At 35.3% G+C, this 23,243-nt stretch overlaps 1 protein-coding gene across 4 annotated transcripts in view; it reads right to left on the minus strand.

The window, feature by feature from the left end:
• Positions 1–23,243, minus strand: part of SLC44A1 (solute carrier family 44 member 1) — a 201,939-nt gene that overhangs the window by 68,098 nt on the left and 110,598 nt on the right. For all 4 annotated transcript variants that reach the window (XM_030826507.1, XM_030826457.1, XM_030826551.1 and 1 more), the window contains 8 exons: positions 22,094–22,187; positions 14,601–14,770; positions 12,553–12,642; positions 9,653–9,792; positions 7,975–8,161; positions 6,278–6,443; positions 5,350–5,506; positions 4,554–4,637 (listed from right to left, as the gene is read on the minus strand). In XM_030826507.1, coding sequence (XP_030682367.1) covers positions 4,554–4,637; positions 5,350–5,506; positions 6,278–6,443; positions 7,975–8,161; positions 9,653–9,792; positions 12,553–12,642; positions 14,601–14,770; positions 22,094–22,187 — 1,088 coding nt within the window. The remainder of the gene's footprint in view (positions 1–4,553; positions 4,638–5,349; positions 5,507–6,277; positions 6,444–7,974; positions 8,162–9,652; positions 9,793–12,552; positions 12,643–14,600; positions 14,771–22,093; positions 22,188–23,243) is intronic.

The following is a 23,243-nucleotide window of genomic DNA, read 5'->3' on the forward strand; positions in this document are numbered from 1 at the left end:
CATAACAAGTTTTCAGGAGAAAATATCCTACCATATTAAATATACATATTGATTATGAGATGCATCCTGATGCTAAATAGCTTCATAATGTCTAGAATCAAGGAAATTGGACAAGCCATTTAAATCAACCAGGTACTAGCTTATGTTCACTCCCACCCTCAATGGGAAAAACTCACTCTTAACTATAGTGTTGTACGCTTTCCAGTTCACCATGAATTTCCTTGAGACGGAAGCAAGAGAGGACCCATATGTCTCCATTCTCTCTCCTCTGTTATCAGACCAGCTTACATGAGGAGAATGCCCAACACTTACAAACTAAACTATAAAAGCTTTTTTGTTTCCCTCATTAGTTTTTAGAAGCTTCATTTCATTTGAGAATTATTATTATTATTCCTCTTTTGCTTCTTTCTTATCACCCCACCCTGCCCCATTCCATCTGCTTCTAGGCAGAAGTCTATTTGTTTGTAGATAAAGAAGCAGCAATAATTTCTTTTCTCCACCCCTCTGAGAAATTTCTGTGAGGGTCGAATGTCCAGAAATTTAGCCTTTTAAAAGGCAATATTTCTATGGATCTATGCAATTCCTTTGTATTCAACCCAACTGAAAAAAAGTAGGTGGATATTTTGCAAGCTCTTTCACTCACTCCCAAGGTAGGAAGATGAACTGGATACACAAAGGTCAAGATGATCTCTTCAGGAAGAAAAATGTGCTGCAGATCATAGCAGGCCAATGAAAATTCCCTCCTTTTCTATACTTTCTAGTCTAAAAGAATTCTTGCTTAAGTTCTTAGGAATTTCGAAGTCCTCTGTGGCTTTCCCTGGTAACTATTCTCTGAGTTTTCTTCAGACTTCTTGGTTGAGACTTTTAGAGTCCACCCACCTTCTTCTCAGACAGCCTTCCTTCTCTGGAGTTAAACTGCCCACAGACAGCCATCACTGATTAACATTTAGCCCACGCTCAACATTTGCTTGGGCAGGACACAAGCTTGAGAATATTCAACTCCCAGGAGCAAGATGAAGGATGACCACCATCCAGGAATCTTTTTAAAGGATGCCTGTTAGCCTACATAATCCCTGGCTGCACTTTTGTGTGACGGGATACAGTTAAAAAGTACTGATCACGTGAAAGAAAATATGTTAGGGCAGAGGGTCACCATGCATGGAACAGGCCTGTGTGGCCATCTGTCCCAGAATACAACTTCTTCATTTTCACATCTTTTTTCCTTTCTCTAGTGAAGGACCCAGAAATTCTCTTAAAGTTTAAAATATTTACATAATGACTCACTTAATAGGGGCAAGCTAGACAGCAATGCTAAGGGAATATAGGGTATGTGCAGTTCTGTGTGGATTCGTATAAAATAAATAAATGAAAGGGTAATTACAATTATTCCTTTCTTATTTGAGGCAAAGGGGAGAAGGGGAATGCTATGGTCTGAATGTTTGTGTCTTCTCCAAGTTTGTATGTTGAAACATAGTCAGCAAGGTAATGGTATTAGTAGGTAGGGTCTTCGGGAGGTGATTAGGTCATGAGGGCTCTACTCTCATGAATGGATTAGTGCCCTTATTTAAAAAAATACCCCAAAGAGCTCTTTTGTCTCTTCCACCATGTGAAGTCACAGGAAGAAAGCACCATCTCTGAACCAGTAAACAGGCCCACACAAACCACTGAATTTGCTGGTGCCTTGATCTTGGATTTCCCAGCTTCTAGAACTATGGGAATAGTTCTCATCAACTACATAACTATGAAAAATAAATTTCTGTTGTTTAGAAGCCACCTAGTATATGGTATTTTGTTATAGAAGCCTGAACAGATTAAGACAGGGCACAAAGTCAAACCCATACTGTAGGCTTTATCTAATTTTGTTCTAAATTCTTAGACTTTTTCAAGGTCATAAAAATTACAAGTGTGTTGCAAATCTTAATTTCAACAGGCTTTCTTTCTTTCTTTTTTCTTGACAGAGTCTCGCTCTGTTGCCCAGCCTGGAATGCAATGGCTCAATCTCGGCTCACTACAACCTCCGCCTCCCAGGTTCAAGCGATTCTCCTGCCTCAGCCTCTGGAGTAGCTGGGACTACAGGCATGAGCCAGCACACCTGGCTAATTTTTGTATTTTTAGTAGAGATGGGATTTCACCATGTTGGCCAGGATGGTCTCGAACTCCTGACCTCAAATGATCCACCTGCCTCGGCCTCCAAAACTGTTGGGATTACAGGCGTGAGCCACCGTGCCTGACCTCAATAGATTTTCTTTAAAAACATCATTGTCTTAGTTTACAGAATGAAATCATTAAAATTTAAGATGTCTGCATATTTTCTATAATAAACCATATTTTTGTTTGTTTACACCACTCAGAAATGTGTATATATTTATATGTATACGAGTGTGATATAATGGCAGCAGTGTGATACACTGGAAAGAGCGAGGCAAAATGATTTGAAAACTTCTTTCACCTTTAGGTCTCGTGATCTGCCACAGATGCCAGTCTCAATTTTCTCATCTATGAAACAGATGAGAAAATAATGCTAGCCTTATAGAGTTGTGTTGACCACATTTCAAATGTGGCATTTCCTATGAGCCCAGGAGACATGAAGCACTGCAGGTGATCAGTCCCCACATTGTAACACTTTGTATTCCCAAACAGAACTACAAAGTATGAGTTCAGAATAACTCTCCCTGAGCCTTTCCTCACATGTTTGATTTACTACTATTTTAATGTTCCACTTAAAACTTCAAACATCATGCCTACAAAATGCTGATCCAAAATGGACAAAACCTGTACAAAAAAGACCAACATCTCAAGGTTGTTGGTACTAAATCACTGACTAATATTTAGCTTGGGATATGCTGAAAACCTTTGATTTTTTTAACCTTTTATCGACTATCTTGATATCATATGATTTGTTTTCTTCCTTCAGTATAACTGCACATCTCCTTTTCAAGATTTTTATAGTTTTATATCACCTTGTTAGTCTTTTTGAGTCTAAATATTCACTAATACAATTAACGGTTCATTCAGAAAACACTTAAAGACCACTTATTGTATATTTGGCACTGTGCTAGCTTCTGAGGAGACCAAGAAAAAAGAAGATCTTTACTTTAAAGGAGCTAGAAGTTTAAAGGTAAAGTTAACAGATAATTTGATATAGTGTTAGTATTTGAATACTAAGGTATGACCTAATGTTAGAAGCTCAGCAGAGGGGGTGGGGTGAAGAGGGATGGCTTCTTGGAGGTGACGCTCCGGCAGAATCATTAAGATTCAGTAGGAACTAGTCAGGTGTTGGAAGTCATTCCAGGCACATCTGGAAAACTGCAAAAGCAAAAGGTGCCTGGGGGATGGCAGTAGGATTGAGACTAGAGATCTGGGCTTAGCATATCTCTCCGAGGATAAGCTATTGAGTGATGGGTATAAAAATGCAATTATGATCATCTTTAGTGTATCCATCAACTTTCTGATAAAGATGACTTGGCCTCAAACCAATTTTAAAGAATACAATTTTTCAGGTTGTTATGGCCTTACTAATTATTTTAAGAATGAGCTTCCAAACACTTGCATATCCATAGGGAATATTATGACCTATAAGAATGTATTTTGCTAATGAAACATCATACCTACTTTCTCATATTAACCATAGAACCCAATAAAGGAAAGTCCAAGCATGCTCACTACCATGGGCATAGAACTATCAACTTGTGACTATCTTGGAGTGAATAGAAAGTGCAATGCTACTCTTCAATCACTTAGCAGTAAACGGTGAGAAAGTCAATTTTATCTCTGGCCTATTAGATGAGGGCATTAATACATTAGAATTGATTTTTAGGGAATGGAAAAGTAACTTAAAAAAATAAAGAAGGAAGGAGTGCCCCACAGAGACTCCTAGATCCTCAGATACAGAAAGATAGAGGACTAACCCATTCCCCTAAGCCCTTTTATCCTATAAATATCAATTCTTCCATTCAACCTTATAAGTAGTACTTCCTTTGATAATATTTCCCAGGCCAATATCATAGTGTTTAGCAGTTGGGCCAAAAAAAAAAAAAAAAAAGTATCAGCATAGAGGGCACACTAGTTCAAATGATAGTAGCTAGTTGCAAAGAGGGATAGTGTCACAACAGCTTTACACTGAAGTTTTCAAACAACATTTTCAAAAATGAAAGGGTAATAATAGCCACAGTAGTCAGATTCTTAGGGAAAACTTAAAAAATGATGGAATGTGAATTAAGGGATAAGAGATAAATGTTCTTCCTGAAAGACGAACCCTAGTGATGTTTTATCTATTTATTAAAATAAAAATAATAACCTATATAACAAATCTGTACATGTACTCCCTAAACCTAAAAGTTGGAAAAAATTAAAATAATAATGAGCTTTGGTAAGCACATACATTAATTTAAAAAATAAGAATATGATTGAAATAGACATACTTTATCAAGGTACAATGTACAATACCACAAGAAAAACATAACATTTTTCAATTAAGTTTATTTTATCTTGGAGAAGAAACAATGAACCTATCTTTGAAAGTAAATATTAGATTTATTTTTAAAATATTTTACCTGATTTAAATAATTTAGGCACTTTTCAAGACACCAAAGGCAACAAATGCAAGATTTCAGCACACATCGTGCACAAGCATTTTCCTGCATGGGGGAAAAATGGAAATAATCAAAAAACCAAAGAATCAAACTGTCATATAGAAGACTTCAAACATTAGAAAAATAAATAAAAATTTAAAAATTACAATTTATGCTTCAAAGCCTCCATACTTGTCCACTTCCTCCTTAAAACATAATGGCTGAATTATTTTTAATAAGTTCAATTCAATATTTATTTAGTCTCTATTGCATATAAGATACAGTGAAGTTTATAACACCTGCAAGGAACTTACAATCTAGTAGGAGATAAAAAAATACTAAACACAAAAAAGGTTAGAATCAGAATATAGTATAGATACTAAGTGTTATGACAGTGGAGAACAAAGAGACAGCATTGTTTGGGAGATGGGAGGAACCAGGAAAGGCTTCTACAAAGGGGTAGAATTTGAGCTAACCTATGTTGAAATGCATGTTATTCCCAGTCAAGGATAGGGAAGAAGTTCTAAGGAGGAAGGTATGTGAGTCAACAGAGAGGAAGAGCAGCACAGGATACTTTTAGTTACTAGTGATTGGATGAATTTTGCCAGAGCATATGGAGTGCATGAGTGGGAGACAAGGGAGAAGGGCTGGATTTTGCCTTGTAAAGACTTTGAAGAAAATACAAGTTTGTATTTAACATTATTGGGTGCTTTACTACATGCAGAACTGAGGTCTGGAATGTGCCCACAAAAAGTACAGAAATGCATTTTCCCCTTACCTTTCCTTTGAGCTGACTGTGAATATACATAAGGATCATTCGCGGAATTTTGACTAATGTGATAATGAAAGATCCTTTTGCCACCGTACCTAGGTGGTAACGAATAAGGCGATTTACTGATGCCAGAATAGGTGTAAATGGCAAATTCCTTTTATCCCTATTTAAAAAATGACCAAAAAGACAATTAAAACAAAGCCTAGATCAGGATGGAAACACAGGTATGGTTTAGAGTCCAATGCAGTGAAAAAAAAAATCAGCTCATCATTCTTATTTTAGCTTTATGATAAAATGGCCAAGTGATATATAACTATTACAAATGCTACAGACATGCTATACAAAATTAATGTCATTGCTCTATGGTAGTTTCATGGGGTTCTGATGCTCTAATACTTCAAGTTAAATAAAACTGTGCTCTGAAAGCTTTTATTAGTGAATACTTACGGGGTTAATCATATAATCAGAAAACAGAATTTAAAAACATGTTCAATTTAGACTTGGCATCTAATTATAATAGAAAATTATGAGGCCTAAAGCTTTCATATTTGACTCTAAAGTTAGCAAAGGGAAATCACATTTGTTCCAGTCTAAACAAACTAAAAAGACTTGTTGTCCTTTGATGGACTTTTATATAAAGCAAAAGTACATACGGCACCACTATAAGATTTATTCTTCTGCTAAATACAATTTGTGACATCACAATAAATTTTATGAGACAACTGCAGAAAAGTATAAAGAATAAAACAACAATCTCTCATTTGACCACCTCCCAGAATTATCAACTATATATAACACTCTGTCGTATTCATCTCTAATTATTTTGTTAAAGAAATGAAACTCCTGCCAGCCCCAGTCTGATTCCCTTCCCCTCCAGCCTGCGGACACCATCCCTTAGATGAACTTGAGTTTTCTAATAACAACAAATTCTCACCTAGTAAAATAGTATGTTACCACAGCTCCTGCCACTGTCATCTGCTGACACGCTAGAATAAATTCACTGATCCAAATCAGGCCCACCACATGGTACCACCACATGTACTGCAGAGGCCCAGAAATTTTGAACTCCACAAAGCCTTGCTCATTCTGAACAGGACTGCCTAGGAAAATATCAAGGAAGGAAAGAAGCACATAAAGTACAAATCCAGAAATATGGCAGTTAAATAGAAGGCAATAGGGCCCTACCTCAAGCCACAAACCTTCTGATCCGTGTGGTATTTCATAAAGGGACAAAAATAACTATCACTTGAAAAGTTGTGAAATTAAGAATTGTACAATTATGCATTTTGATGTCCTCAAAGTCATCATATAAAGCTTTTAAAAGTTGTTCTATTTAATAAAATTCTTCTTATATTATCAATTATTTAGTTTAAGCATGAATTTTTAAACACTTCAGTTTTTTTCAAGACCTATTATTTATCTAATCATTATAGATTTCTTAGCAAAGTACAGAAATTATTATATTCAGTTGCTAAGTGTGTGTGCTGAATGGACAGATAAGTTACATAGTTACATAAAAGTTTACTATCCTTATGATACTCTTTACAATTAGTTCCATTTAAGCTTAACCTTTGATATTGAGTATGGCTGTAAGAAAGTCTGAGTGTCTAACTATGAACTATATCATCACTTGGAGCTCTAGCTAGGGTCAGATCATTTCCAAACTAGAAAATCCCAAGGAAGTAAGTAGATCCTTGGCTATACCTGGGATTTGAGGTAACTCCTGAGTGACATTGCATTCATTGGTTCATCTTAGAATGAATCTAAATGTCTGAGTCAGTACCAGAACTTACTTCAAATTCATGATCATTTCAAAATTAGAATGCAATTTCAGGCCTTCCCTGATCTAGACTGACATTGCTAGGATGTTCTAAAAAATCATGAATATGGGCTGGGCACGCTGGCTCACGCCTGTAATCCCAGCACTTTGGGAGGCCGAGGTGGATGCATCACATGAGGCCAGGAGTTAGAGAGCAGTCTGGGCAACATGGAGAAACCCTGTCTCTACTAAAGACACAAAAATTAGCCAGGCGTGGTGGTGCATACCTGTAGTGCCAGCTGCTCGGGAGGCTGAGGCAGGAGAATCGCTTAAACCTGGGAGGCTGAGGTTGCAGTGAGCTGAGATCGCACCACTGCACTCCAGCTTGGGTGACAGAGGGACACTGCCTCAAAAAAGGCCAGGTGCGGTGGCTCACGCCTGTAATCCCAACACTTTGGGAGGCCAAGGCAGGCGGATCATGAGGTCAGGAGTTCGAGACCAGCCTGGCCAATATGGTGAACCCTGTCTCAACTAAAAATACAAAAATTAGCTGGACATGGTGGCATGTGCCTGTAGTCCCAGCTACTTAGGAGGCTGACGCAGAAGAATCGCTTGAACCCGGGACGCGGAGGTTGCAGTGAGCCAAGAGAGCACCACTGCATTCCAGCCTGGGTGACAGAGCAAGACTCCGTCTCAAAAAAGAAAAAAAGACGAATATGAAGTACGTTGTCAAAGAGCCACAACCACTACAAGTTTTGATGGCTATTGGACCTTCATCAATAAATGTCTGAAGAATTACCTCTCTCTGATATTCTAAAATACTGGAATGCAAATCACGTTTGTCACTAAGAGAAAGAAGCGTATCTTCTTACCAGTAGTGCCAAGAAAAAGAAGTGTCATGATCCAGTACACCCAAAACAAGACAAGAGCAAAGAAAGTCCAGAAGGGTTGGAAGACTAGCAGTGGCAAGTGAATGAAGACCTTGCCAGCTACGTGGAACAAGGCGATGGTAAGAGCAACACGTTTGCGCATAACCAACATTATCAGGAATAAGATCACCTGTATGGAGAGAATGGTTTCAGTTATTATAAGTAGTGAAAACAGAAACTGAAAATAGTGGAAATTTTTAACATAACCCTTTAGCCCCAAACCTGGAGGTAGCATCCTTTGAATTTCAATAATACTTTATCAGTAAGTATCTCTCTTGCAATATTTATTGTCAATTTTATATTATGGTTACCAAGTGTTCTTTAATGCAAAACATAAAAGGATTTCTCAACTTATTAATACATCCTAGAATTTTTTTCCTTGTCCCTTTGCCACTCATTATGAATCAAAACATATAGTCAGTCAGGATGAGACTCTTAATTTACTTAAACAGATACACCACAAAAACGAGGTTTTTATTTGCATCTTACTTATTAGACCAACAGCTCCTTAAAAGTGGGACCTGTGTCAGATTCACCCTTTACCTCCTCCCACCCCCATGTCCCATTTTCAGCAGCTGGCACAGCAAATTGTACCTAAAATGAGATTTCATTCATATTTTGTTGTAATATCTGTATAACAATAACTAACAAATATCTTTTGGCACCAATGGTTTCATGGTGGCTTTATTTTTTGTTTCTGATGCTCAATAAAAAGCTTGGGATTGCTCTTAGAAGTAGACTGATTTTTCTTTTTTCAGAGAGAAGACGATGATGAACCAAAGATATACATATAAATTATTTAACCACATGTTAATTGGTAATTTTATTGCTTAATACCTAAGCAGCAAATCTCTCTCTCTCTCTCTCACACACACACACACACACACACACATACACACGCACACATATACACATATATATATTTTGGATACAAGGTCTCACTCAGTTGCCCAGGCTGTAATGCAGTGACACAATCATGGCTCAAGTGACCCTCCCACCTCTGCCTCCTGAGTAGCTGGGACCACAGGTGCACACCACCATGCTCAGCTGATTTTAATTTTTTGTGGAGACAGGGTCTCACTATCTTGCCCAGGTTGGTCTAGAACTCATGGGCTCAAGTGATCCTCCCACTTCAGTCTCCCAAAGTGCTGGCATTATAGGCATAAGCCACTGTACCTGACCACACCTATATTTTTGAAATAACGCCATATTGTTAAATGAAAAGTTTGAAAGACAAATGGGAAGATAATTAGTGAACAAGTAAATGGAATGATATATTTTTTAACATACTTTTCTACAGTAAAGGGAATCATTTTTAAAAAGTAATTGTCTTATGACAATAAGAAATATGTTCTTGTCAGCAAATGGTAATGTAAATATTCTAGGTGAAAATCCTCTCTCAAAAAGAAGACAGGGTAGAAAAATGTTTCATCAAATAGCACTCATCCACGAGGGAAGCCTTCAAGAGACTTTTTAGTGTTTCATACACTATGGGACAGAGATATTATCTACTGGAGATCAGGGTTAGGAATGCAAAAGCTAGATTTGAGTTTCTGCTCCATTAATGATCTCCTGCAAATAAAAACACAAAACCGAAAGACACGCCAAAGCCTAAACTCACTGTGAACACTGTAGCTGAAATGGCATAAATGAGGAGGGCCCGAAGATTGTCTTCAGCTATCTGAAGCTGCTCAGGAGTAACAGTTTCTTTGGGAGACCTTCTTTGCTTTGCATACAGCCACCATAGTACACCTGTGCCTCCTAGAGACAAAAGACCCAATTGTTAATGCAATAATTAGCATAAGAAAATGTGTAACATAAATTCTCAATTTTCTTGACCCTTCCTACAGATCATCATGGGACTAATGCAGTGACAATCCATTTGGCTGGGAAGTACATAGCTATAACTTTTTGCCAGCATAAAGAAAGTGTCCATTACTCTATTATCATCATCCACATTAAGCACTTATAAATCCTTCAGTGTACCAAATAAGCTTCCTTCAAATGTATTTATTATTGACTATGAAGCTAAGAGCAAGCCAGTAGAAACATACACCCCTGACAGGAATTGATCACAAAGAAAAAGCCTCAGCATTTAAGCTGAGGAGGCTGGAGGGAAGAAATAAGCATCACAGAAAACATCAATGAAGCTTGAAGAGGGCAAGGATCTTCTCTGTTGTACTCATCACAGATACCTCTGTGCCTTGCACTGACACAGTAATGCAGTTGATTAAGTACTTGTACAACGAATAAATGCAAATCAAAAGAACAGTTCCCACCAAAGGGAGGAACAAAGAGGAAATCTCTGATAGTGGTGGGTGCTAGGGATGAGCATTTTTAAATCTCCAACACTGGTTGAGAGATTCAAAGAACCAGACTGAAGAGGAGACAAACCTACCTCCACATATGAGAGCTGACTTTTACACCTACATTCAACCCATTCAGCAAACATTTTGAATGCTACAGCACCTATTGTTCTAGCTGGAGATAGAGCAGTAAACAAAGCCGAGTCCTTACTCTTGCTGCTCATGGAACTTATATAATAATAGGGAAACAAAACAATAAGAAAACAAAGAAAAATACAGTATATTAAGTCTAAAGAAAAAACTATCTCCTGGTAAGAAGGATACAGAGTGTTTGGGTAGGGAAAGCTTTGCAATTTTATATAAGATGGGTAAGCAAGGCCTCATTGGTATTAGTAAGATGACATCTGAGCAACGGAATTAAAGACAGAGAACAATCTATGACACTATCTAAGGAAAGAGAGTTCCAGGCAAAGTTCAAAGAGACTGAGGTAGAACCATGCCTAGTATGAGAGAAAGAAGATCATTGTGGCTACTGCAATGAGCAATGCGGAAAGTGCTAGAGATGTGGGCAGAGAGGTAGCTAGGGACCAGACCGCACTGTAAGGCCTTGTAGGTCACAGTGAAAAAATGGATGATTCAGAGTAGAGATATGTGTGTGTGTGGCTGATATGATAAATGTCTGGGAGATAAAAAACTGAAGTAAAGTCGACGTACATCAACATCTGCACTCAAGAGTTAATGAGATCAAAGGCAAATTCCATTACCTATTTGTTGGCAAATACCAAGTACAAATTTTCCATCTGTTGAGGAGGAGGAAACAAATCAAAACTACCAGAAATTGGTGAAAAACATTTTAGAGCAAGGGGAATGTTTCCATTTTGAAATCTTGCAGGTACATGAAAATTGTTTGGAAAAATGTTTAATATATTCAGAAAATGGAAGAAAATATGTTTCCTATGTACAGAAATGAATTATAGGAGAAAAGCTGAAGTTAAAAAAATAGAATGAAATTGAAATAATGATGTCAAGGAGGAAGCTGTTCACAATAGCCATGGTAGACAGTATTTATTATTAAACATCTAAATTTGTGTTAGGAACTGTGCTAAGTCCTTTATAGATGTGATCTAATTTAATCATCACAACACTATTAATATCTAGAGTTTTAAAGTTTTGTCTAATTCTGAATCTTAATTAAATTTGCCTATGATCTTTTGGGGGAATTTTTTTCAATTCTGAAATTTTTTATTTCTGTATTTGATTATTGTTTCTGTTCCATTGGTTTTTTTCTCCTAAGGTCATTGTTTATTCTTCTGCTATCATCTTCTAACTTACCATTTTACTTTTTTGGTAATTTTCCTTTACATTCAGGAAGACCTCTTCAAATTTATTTCCAAATAACTGATTTAGTTTTCCTTACTAGCAGTTCTGTACTACTTTATGGAAGAAGGACCAGTAGTTCCTACTAAAACTAGTCCAGGAAAACATAAACGTAAATATAATTATAAAAGTTTTTAAGGCAAAGATTAACAAGATTTTTAAAAAGATACAGCAGGTGAAAATAATATTTAAACTTTAATTATAACCAGAGTACAAAAGCTCAGACTATTTAACAAGGGTGAAAAGTGGGAGGGAGCAGAAGAGAGTAGGGGATGAAAGGAAGGAAAGTTTATGTTAAATTTAAGGGAGGCAGGGAAGAACTCAACATATATCATCTTATTTCTGACTTTAATAATCACAGTAGTCTAAAGAATATTTTCTGAAAACAACTTAGAAGTGAAAATGTAACGTTTACCATCAAAGCAAGGGTGAAGATAACCATAGAAAACATAGTTCGTGTAGAAAGAGAGAAAACAAGAAAGAATGAATTTCAAGAAAGACAGAATAGATGAGAACAGTAAGACCAAACATACCAGTGAAGATTATAAATGTAATGAGAACAAATTCCATTACTAAAAGGTTTCATATTCAGCTGGTAAAATTTAACTATATATATTCATATACATATGCATAGAAAAAAGGTCTGGACTTCAAATGCCAACAGTGATGAAATGAGGGGAGGGGCAAATATAATTATGAGACATTTTAAGGCAAAAATTAACAGTCTTCCTTGAAGATATAGCTTGTGAAAATAAAATTTATTTTCTTCTTTATATTTCTATTTCCTACCAAAGTAGTTAAGAGGCTGAGGCAGAAAACAAAGAAATAAATAGCTTACCAAGTGAACCGAGTATGACCAGAATCGTTAAGATCCACACAAGTACTCTTGATATATACCTGATTATCACCATCAAAATCATGGATAGAACTGCAGGGAAGATAGAGAACATATAGAATATTATTTGAAAACTCAGGTAAATATAAATAAAAACCCTTTAAATGGTTGCTTTTTTCCCCAGGGAAATAATCTGTTGCTATTGACCACAATTTAGATAAGGAAGGAAACTGGCTGCTGTTGTATTTGACTTTGCTACCTGTACCACTTAAATAGCATCACTTGAAACCAGTCACCTAACTGTGGGTTTATAAACTACAGAAAAAAAATACATGCAAATGCACATGGTGACTCAAAAACAGCACAAGACTGTTGTGGATTCACCACAAGGAAGACATCAGACATGCAAACATACATGCCAGCACACAAAGTGTAGAGAATGACATGTCATGTTGGTGACAAGAAAAATTACTACACATAGACAGAGATCAGTTAAATTAGGAGCTACGCTTTATTGAGTAGTCTATGTATTTCAGGAGCAACTAACTTCTCTGACGGTCAAGAAGCTAAATGGCATCTTATCCTTTTCTGGCTGTTTCTCCTCTAGAACTCCAAAGGATGGTCTGACCCTGTGGAATAACATCCTGAAGCCTACTATGGCCGAACTTCCTCTGTCTAATTTCTCAACTGAGGTCAGGGGTCCCAGGTGAGGAGACCTTCCTCAAAAAGGAGCAAAGCTGTTTTGAGTTATACAGCCAATTCTTCTACCTGCCCCAAGCTAAATCTGATGTGCTATAATCCTGAGTAAAAATCTTAAAGAAGAAAGGAAAGATTTAACCCTTGTATGGGAAATATATTTCTGAAATAATAATTTATAAATTTCTTAATTATCTAAAGGCCCATTCCACAAACAAATGAACAAAGATTTTTTAAGCTTATATTACACTCTTAAGCCTCAAAAGAGAATCATTCTAATAAAAAATAGAATTCTGATGGCTTAACATTATTGGCACTATTTTTTAATTGGATTTTTAGTTTTTGGTTAAAGTTTTAACTATTTCAAAAACCAAATAATTTTGATATAAAGCTAGACTAACAGTTAAGTTTCTTTGGGCCACTTGCAAAGCCAAATAAATGGTTGGGATTTGTGTCTAGGTAACATTATTAAGGTACTCACTTTTGCAATAAATGTACAGGAACCAAAAACAGATGGGAGCCTTTCAAATATCACAGAAATAGATTTTCATATGGACAGCATTATTTCAATTGAGTCAAGTACTACCTAAGCAAAAAGAAAATACTCTCTAATGACAGGAAAGACGGAAATACAGCTTGTATCTTCTCAATGGCTATAATTGTTAACAGGCATAAATACCAAGTTTACTTATATAATGAAATAGCTGTTGGTTCCTACCATAGTTTACTTCTCCCAACTAAGAAGGCCTATACATTCTGATAAAGTACATATAGTTCTAGAATAATATAGGGAGTTTTAATCTTGAAATAACATTTTTGTTTGATTTATTATCTATTTATTGACTAGAAAACTCAGTCACTAATAGGTGGAGATTTCCTAATTTTTCCAGAAATACACTGATACTATGCACTGTAGCAATGAAAAAAAAATTACATACTTCAAAAGTAATCTATCAGAAATCTATGTTCTTAGATGTGAATATATAAGAGAATATGTCGCCTCCTGTATAAGTAAATATACCTTTTAGGAATCATAACTAAAAACAGAGGGTTGTTGATTCATTAAAAGAAGCCTCCTGCTATCATATTAAAGTAGCTATAGACTTAGTAACCAATGTTTGGTAAAACACCAGTTTTCTCCAATGAAAGAAAAAAAGAAGGGAATGAGTTTCAGATATATATATACATACTTATATGTACATATTCTTAACTATATATAATCTGAAACAATGATTTGGCTATGGGAAGTTAAACATTTTACAAGTATCCCCAGTTGTATTCATATTTTGGCTAAAAGACAAAACAGTCTTCTACTGCAATACTATGCAATAGCTAATAATGAGAAAAACAATTACCTAGTGATAACAAGCAAAGTCCCAATATAATTTCTTTGCTGGTCATTACTCCACTAATCAGCCTGTGTAAGACACTATTGTCACTGACAAAGGTGATCAGGGCCTCTGCAAACTTGGCATAGCAGGAAATGTTCACAGGAGCACAGCGATGGAAGAATGGAATAGGTGCACTGGTGACACAAGAAAAAAAAATCAGAAAAAAAATTACTCCTACTTAATATAAATGCCACATCAAACACACAAATGAAAGGTGAATATGGCTGCAATACACTCCACCCTCCACACATCATTATGGGAGCTAAGAGCTGTGTGCTTAATGCTATGAGGATGACTGTCATGGGTAGTGATGCAAATCTTACCACAAGCCTTATCAAAGAGGGTGGAGTGCATGTTCCAACAGAAGACATTACCCTCCCCTTCTGAAAAGAAACACACACACACACACACATACATACACACACACAACTACCAAAAGCAAAACCAAACACTTAAAACTCCTTAGCCTGCACATCTACCAGTCAAGGGGCAGATGACAAAGCTTACAAACACATACTTTATTGAACTGAAAATGAATTTTTGCCATAAGCGATTTAAAAATAAAAAGCACATGCTTTTACTTGAAATCTGCCACCATTAATAGAATGTTTCCTCTAACAAAACAGCATACAAAATCTCAGATTAATAAAGGTGCTTACAGCATAAGCTTAATACCTCTCATATAAACAAAGTCATGCTGAGACAACAACAAACAGCGTACATAATAGGCAGCTATTTAAAACAGTAACCATGAGTACTAATATATGGAAATGCTTATAATGTAATAACAGAAGGGGAAAAGTATATCTAATGTGATACCTCTGCATAAAAGATTACACATAATCATGAGAACAGAAAATAATTAACAAGTGAAAAATACTGGACTTGTTAGGATCACAGAATTCTAGATCACTATTTTCTTTTTATCAATTACTATTCATCTAAGATTATCTGTGTCTAAAAAGATGTAAAATAACCAATTACTTAGTCATTTATATTAGGCTTATATGGACTGAAAATTTTACTTGTGAAAGACTAGAGCTATGTGTAAACTGACATTAATCTGGTTTGTTACAACATGGTTCAACTTCTGAGAGGATAGTATACACTAATCAATGAGAGATTTTAAGCAAAGAACTATGAATATGCTTTTGGTTGTGATTTACTTGGATTCTAAGAGAGCCATACGTATGTCCATGCATAAATACACACTTACATGTGCATTATGTTAAAATTTAGCCATCGTTAACATGAATCCCACATTTCCAGAATTGTTCTTATAACTTTTTAAAAATGGTATCCATGAAAATATGTTCATAGAACTTTAAGTCCCAGCTACAACTACATTTTTAACTGGAATGATACAAATGTGTTCTCAATCGTGGTTGGCACTGTATTTTGGTCCAATGAGTGGATAAAATTACATGGTTGGGCACTACAAGGTTTCTAATCTCAGCAAAGCAACTCTGTATGACCTGAAGCAAAACACTATCCTTGTTTCCTTCCTCCAAAAATGTTTCTTTTCAAATAAGAATATAAGCACACTGTGTATCAGTTTCCCTTAAATGTTAGTAAATGAGCACCATTGGTGGTAAGAATAAGTAACATCTTCCATGCCGTCATATTTGGTAGAACGTTAAAATAATATAATTTTAAAGATCTAGCCTTGCCTTAGTCTTGCTTTAGTAAATATATCAAAAAATGATAACATAACAATATGACATGAATATGCGTTTTTTAAAATTGCCTCTTGGATCCCTGTGTATTTGTGTTAACCTCCAAAATGGTATTGGTGAAAGTTAATGCCAAAGGTTTGATATTGTATCAGAAAGCGCACAAAGCCACAGCGTTCTAAGAAATGCTTGAATTATAGGTATTCAAATCATTGTTTTTTTTTAACCAAAAAGTGCTTCACTAATGATGCAAAAAGATATTAAATTATGGAATACCTTTAAGTGAAGTAGATTTAGTTAAAAATATTATGAGAATCAAAAAGGATTAACTGCAAATTTCTAAGTCAATAGAAGCTGATTTGTGACAGAAACCTTTAAACTGACAACTTGGTCATGATGAAGCTTCTTTTCTGATGTTGTCCAGATGCCATCTCTGCAAGTTAATGTCTCTGCCTAAGGACTCTTCTAACCATATTTTTAAAATAAAGCCTGGTTCTCTATCCTTCAAAACTAAAATCCTCTCTGTTTCATGATTATCTATAACTCCATCCTCTTTATTTATTACTCTATCATCTGTGATTTAGTCTCTGTTTAACTCACTTGCCTCCAACCTTGAACATAAAATATATTCACTTAAGGATACTGATGTCTTTTTCTTGTTTTCAGTACCCACTATTTTTCTCAGCTCTGCCTTCCTGTTTTCTTTTTCCTGCTAGGCAACTATAAAAGCCCCAATTCTTCTAACCTTGCACCCTGCCTGTAACTCCATCTCTCTCTCTTACTTTCTCCATTGGTTAGCTGAAAGAGTAGGAGTAAGCACTCTGTAAGTCTCTTCAGATCATCATCATCATCCAAGAGGGCACCCATAAATCGATGATACAAAATTATATAGGAACAGGATGTCCAATATGTTCAGTGTTTTTTTTCTTTTCAAATTTAGGATGAGAATAGATGATTTTAAAAGAGAATGACCAGAACTCTCAAAATGAAAATCCTTCATTTTTATTTAGGAGGAAATGCTGGGTAATATCTGCTCTGAACTTAACCTTTCAAACATTTTTACACTGTTTATTAACAGTTGGCCAATTGGAAAGAGTACTTTTATAAGTATTCTTCAAAGAACTGGAGCAAAATAACAACAGTACTTTGCACCAAAATTCAATCTACGTCAGTTAAAAAAAAAAAAAAAACCTGATGCTCTAAATTTAAAGGTATAAAATTAGCACATGCTGATTAACTACATTGTCTAGCTGATAGTCAAAATTTGTTCCTAGTGGTAATGAATAACAAAAATAGAAGGCAAACATAAGAAGAAATAATATATAGGCACATTATTCAAAAATAAGATGAAACACTTAGCTTTAAAGTAAAAAGCACTAGATTCCCTTGTTTGAAATCTAAACAAACTAGATTTCCTTATTTGTCATTCTTTTTCTCAACTTTTCCCCAAACAAAAACAACTCTGCCAGCCACAGGGTTGATACTTGAATTGTTTTCTTATCAAAAAAATTAAGTAATAATCGTGTCATTGAAATGGTTTGTTTTATATTTTAGCATTTAAATCCCATGTGATTTAATGAATTTAGGGGAGGTGAATTCACCGATTTCATATACCTCTGAGAAAATAATACTTTTGAAGAGCTAGTATTATGAGATCATTTCTACTTTAGTATCTTACCTAAATGACACATTTTGTGCTTCTTAATTAAAAGGACAAGCATAAAGTATTCTATATACAGTAAGTTTTTCTACCTTCCACCAAATATTGAATCTTTAATAACTCGATGTAGTCACATTAGGAAGTGATGCTGTTTTACTTGCTAAAGCAGTCAGCAAGAACAAAACAAACTTATAATGAGTCTTTTAAAAATTTTTACATTAGTCCCTCATATGAAAATTATATCTTACCTTGGCAAACATAGTGTCCATTTACCTTTAAGTTCAGATCATCACAGTTAATAAGCTCCCTAAAGTATGATGACAAACAATGCCTAATACCACTTGCCCATTTGCCTTCACAAGAAGGCAGGGTCTGCATCTCATATAATTACTTTAGAACCTCAGGTTATAAATAAACAATTACACATGATTTCTAGCCAAAGTTTTATTTAAGTAAGTATAACAATAAAGTATTCTGGCAATATCTCTATAGTACAGTAAAGGCAGGAATTACGAGTCTAAATATGGAGTGGTGTTTCTTTTTTCTCTTCTTTCACCCTTTTAAAAACATTTTTATTATTCATTTATTTATGTTTTATAGAGAGAGAGGGTCTTGCTATGTTGCTCAGGCTGGTTTTGAACTTCCAGACTCAAGCGATCCTCCCACTTTGGTCTCCCAAAGTGTTGGGATTACAGGCAAGAGCCACTGTGCCCGGCCTTCTTTCACTCCTATACTCTTTGTTGTTGTTGAACACTCACTGTGGTATAGACTACAACATCCTGGATTCAAATTCCAATTTGCAACAATTAGTTATATGGCTTTAGATAACTTAACCTCTCTCATCTTCTTTTTCCTCGTCTACAAGTTGGGGGCAATATCTTGACAGATTTTTGTGAAGGTTAAATGAGATAATATATATGAGAGATACTGTGGGATAGCTGGCACATAGTAGATGATTTGTAAATGTTAATTTATCCTTGAATCCTCCATTGAAAAGTATGAACAGATAACATTTTTTTCTTGGTTATTAATTTCTTTCTTTCTTTCTTTTTTTGAGACAGGGTCTTGCTCTGTTGCCCAGGCTGGAGTGCAATGGCACAATCTTGGTTCACTACAATTCCACCTCCCAGGTTCAAGCAATTCTCATGTCTCAGCCTTCTGAGTAGCCGGGATTACAGGCATGCACCACTGTGCCCAGCTAATTTTTGTGTTTTTGGTAGAGATGAGGTTCCACCATGTTGGCCATGCTGGTCTCAAACTCCTGGCCTCAAGCAATCCACCTGCCTTGGCCTCCCAAAGTGCTGAGATTAAAGGTATAAGCCACTGCATCTGGCCTTTGGCTATTAATTTGTCATCTCTACATTATTGTATCATTAATTCCCCAGCAACTAGTAACCTTTCTGGCATCCAGAGGTGCCCAAATACATGATGAATAAACTGAATTTAAGTAATCTGTTCCTACTACTGCTGTTTTCTCTGGCTATTTCTAAAAGCACTGTAAGCATACTGGCTAGCTATTCCCCATATTGCCACCATGGTTGGCATTTCACCAATAGAGAGTTATGAATTTGGATAAAATACAACTCTTTCTAGGCATTTGTTTTTAAAATTCAAAAGCTTTTAGGAATGGTAATCATCTGGTTATTATGTGTCACTAATGCTTCTTGAAAATTAGTTTACAATTGCTTTTCTCTAAAACAGGTGCTGCTTTTAGCTGTAGAAGGCCCCTGGATACCCAAGAAAGATGGGCCAAAGGAAGACGCTCTAGAAGTTTAAAGAAATACCTCCTAAGTCAAGTGCCAAGCACAGAGATGCTTAATGTATATTATCTTGTTTAATTCTTACAATTCCTCGAGGGGAGTATGACTATTCCCACTTCACACATGAGGAAACTTGGTTTACAGAGAGGTTAAGAGACTTGCTCAAGGTGACAAATAGAAAGTAATTATATGGAATTCACCCCAGACTTATCTCAAAGTTCATGTCCTTCTGTCCCAGTAGTATGCTCCTAGAAGGACACCAAAAGAGATGTGAAGGATGCTGAGGGGTACTTGCCTGCCTCATAGTTTTGCCTGGTGCTGGTCTTTTGCCATTAAAAAAAGTCACCAAAAACAAAGTCCCTACTAGACTATGAGTTTAAAGGCAGAGACTAGGTCTTACTCATCTTTGGAGACTTGGTATCTAATACAATGATGGGTGGAATGGAGTGATGCCCCAGGTCTTTTTATTAAAAGAAATTTATTCTTATTCTCAGATCCTTGCAGTTTGTTTATCTAATACTATATAGCTCTGGTATTTACAAGATTTGCCTTCTTTCTATCAACTGTTCTTCTCTTTTACTTTCCAACTGGCTTAGTTCAGACAAAAGTGATAATATACTTAGACTGTGATGTACTAAAATAAGTAAAACATAAGGATCTTTAAACACAGCATAAACACAGCATGCAGTCAGTTTTCAGATGCTATAGGTTCAGCACTGCATTTTAGATTAGTGAGATATTAGATGATGACCTTGTTAGAAGCCATTTCTGTCCATCTCTAAAATCTTCTCCCCTAATAGTATTCTTTGTCTTCCAGTGAATACCCCTAGGACATTGTGGGATGCATGTGTGTACCAAAAACTGGAAAACCCAAAATAACCAGGAACAGGCAGTCCTCAACATAGTGGCATCAGAGGTCAGAGGTGGGGAAGGATGTGCAGGATGAGCTGAGCTGCCCCCAACTGACATCCTGCCCCCATTACACAAGAGCAGAGACCTCCCTCTCACACCCAGGCTTTCTGGCTATCCTGTCATAATGTTTTAATCTTGAGAGCATGATTCTATATTCAAAGTATATATTTAAAACAGACTTTACCAATTGGATAGATAAGGGTATAGAGCTTTTCTCATTTTTATATGGATAAATTTTCTCCTAAGACTATTCAAAGGATCCCGTTTTCTTTACTGCCACAGCCTCCCTAATAGTCTCAATTTATATGAATGTAATCTCCGTAACTGTTGCTTTAAGGCCATAATTTGTAGGTCTCTCTTACTATTTTTTAAAATAGTCCCTTTAGTTTTATGTCTACAGGCTTTAAATTTTGATTTTTCAATAGCAACTTGACAAGATTAATGAGGTGAAAATATATTTAACTGATGTATCTTTTTTCTACTTTCAACAGAAAATTTCAAATTCAAGTTAATAAAACCCAAGTTACACCCATAAGTAATCCAAAAGAAAGTAGACGTGAGTCTCAAGATTTTTTATAAAACAGCTTCCTATAATATATTGAGATACAATTAAAGTGGCCTCAAGTACATTTTCCTGGAGAAGTTGACTCATGTTACACACAGTTGGCAATATACACTAAGGTTGTGATCTGACCAACACTCCAAAGTGTGTGGGGGTGTGTGTGTGCACAAATATACATACACACATATACAGATACATACACCTACCTAATTCTGAGCATATATTTTACAATGCTTGATAATTCATTTCCTTTCAAAAAACCTATTTATAATTTTAAATGTTGCTTTACTCATCACTACTTTGAGATCCTTCCAAAGAACATTTCTTGTTTCATCTTTGTATCCATTATGCACAGTAGGTACTTAATAAATGTTTGTTGAAGAAGACCTTGGATAAGCTACAGCAAACAACGTAATACAGAGAATGTTACCTAAAAAATATAACCTGAAAGAAACTATGGGGAATAATCACTGGCAGACTTTCTAAATTTACAAAGTAAATTTAAAACAATCCCAGTAAATATTACTAGGATAAATCAAAAAAACTCTTTGGAGATTGTGAGACTTGGTTTCTAAGTTTGTTGCAGATTTTACAGCAATTCAGTCGTTTTGTGTACTTAAAAATTATGGCATGAAAATAAAAACAAAAAAAGCAAGCCCCTAAAAGAAATTTAAAATATCTCAGAACAAGAAAAGTTGGTTGCCTATGTGTTGTTTTTAAATATTAAATATATAATGTCATTTCTATTGCTACTTTAAAAAAATTTTTATAGAAGTATTGGACTTGGCCAACAGGTATCAAATGACTATTTTCTCAGAATAACATATATTGTTTAAAATTTACCTACAAAAACAACAGTCACAAGTTAACAACTTTGAAATAAAATTTACCTCGCTGGAACTGGTAGTTTGGGGCAGAGAACTGAAGATTTTGAAGATGTAGTGTATTCAGAAGGCTTTAGGTTGTAGCTACATAGTGCTGAACCTGTTGAAAGAAAAATTGTATGTTAGCTGGCAGAACAGTCTGAAAAAATTCTCTTACTATTCATTTTAATTTTGTATTATTCAACATATGCAACTTTCCAAACATTATAGAATTCATAAAAAACTGATTTGATCCATATTATAAGTCCTCAATAATTTAAAACTGATTATTCTCTAAACTTACTATTAATGTAGTTCACGTACAAATTTTAATTAATATTAAAGGTCATAATAATAAGTACTAGAACTACCTTTATTGAGTGTCAGGTTCTCTGCAAGATGACATTTATGTATTATACAATTTACTATATAAATTCTATACTTTATAAATTCTATACTTTATCTAAATTCCTACTTTAGAGAGAAGGAAATAGAGGCTAAGAGATAAGGTAAATAACTTGCCTAAGAATACAGAACTAGTAGGAGTAGAACTGGAATTAAACACCACATCTCTTTCACTACAAAGCCTGAGCTCAACTACACATTATGCCATTTTTCCTATGCTTTTCATTACTAAATGTTTACAATTACTGCATATAACACATGTAAATTCAGATAATACATTACTTATTTAAAAAGCAGGAAACATTCCTAACTGTAAATACACTGAACAAATTGATAAAACTGATAAACTGGTAAAAGTGATTCCTAGTTTTCAGAGTTTAAGACAGCTTAAATTTAACTTTAGATTGGTTATACAAAAAAAATTAATTTTTCTGATTATATGGCCAACACACATCTAATATATGTAAAATGTACACAATGTAAAATTTACATAATACATTTATATATTATATAATTTACTATAACTCTATAAAGCTGGTATATACATTGATTTCCTTAGTATAGAAAATTGAGATGGATAAAGTCCACTAAATTCAATATAAGTCGTATTTTCCTGATCTGTTAATTTTAAAATACAGCAACTAGAATACTGGAAGGTTCATTGTATAATATATTGTTAAGTGAGGAGACCCAGGCTCCAGTTCTAATTTTGCTGCATTTCATCACATAAACTGTTTATATTTGATTAACTGATGTTCCTACCAGATTACTA

This window comes from Nomascus leucogenys, chromosome 1a, assembly GCF_006542625.1.
Source record: "Nomascus leucogenys isolate Asia chromosome 1a, Asia_NLE_v1, whole genome shotgun sequence".
NCBI lineage: Eukaryota > Metazoa > Chordata > Mammalia > Primates > Hylobatidae > Nomascus > Nomascus leucogenys.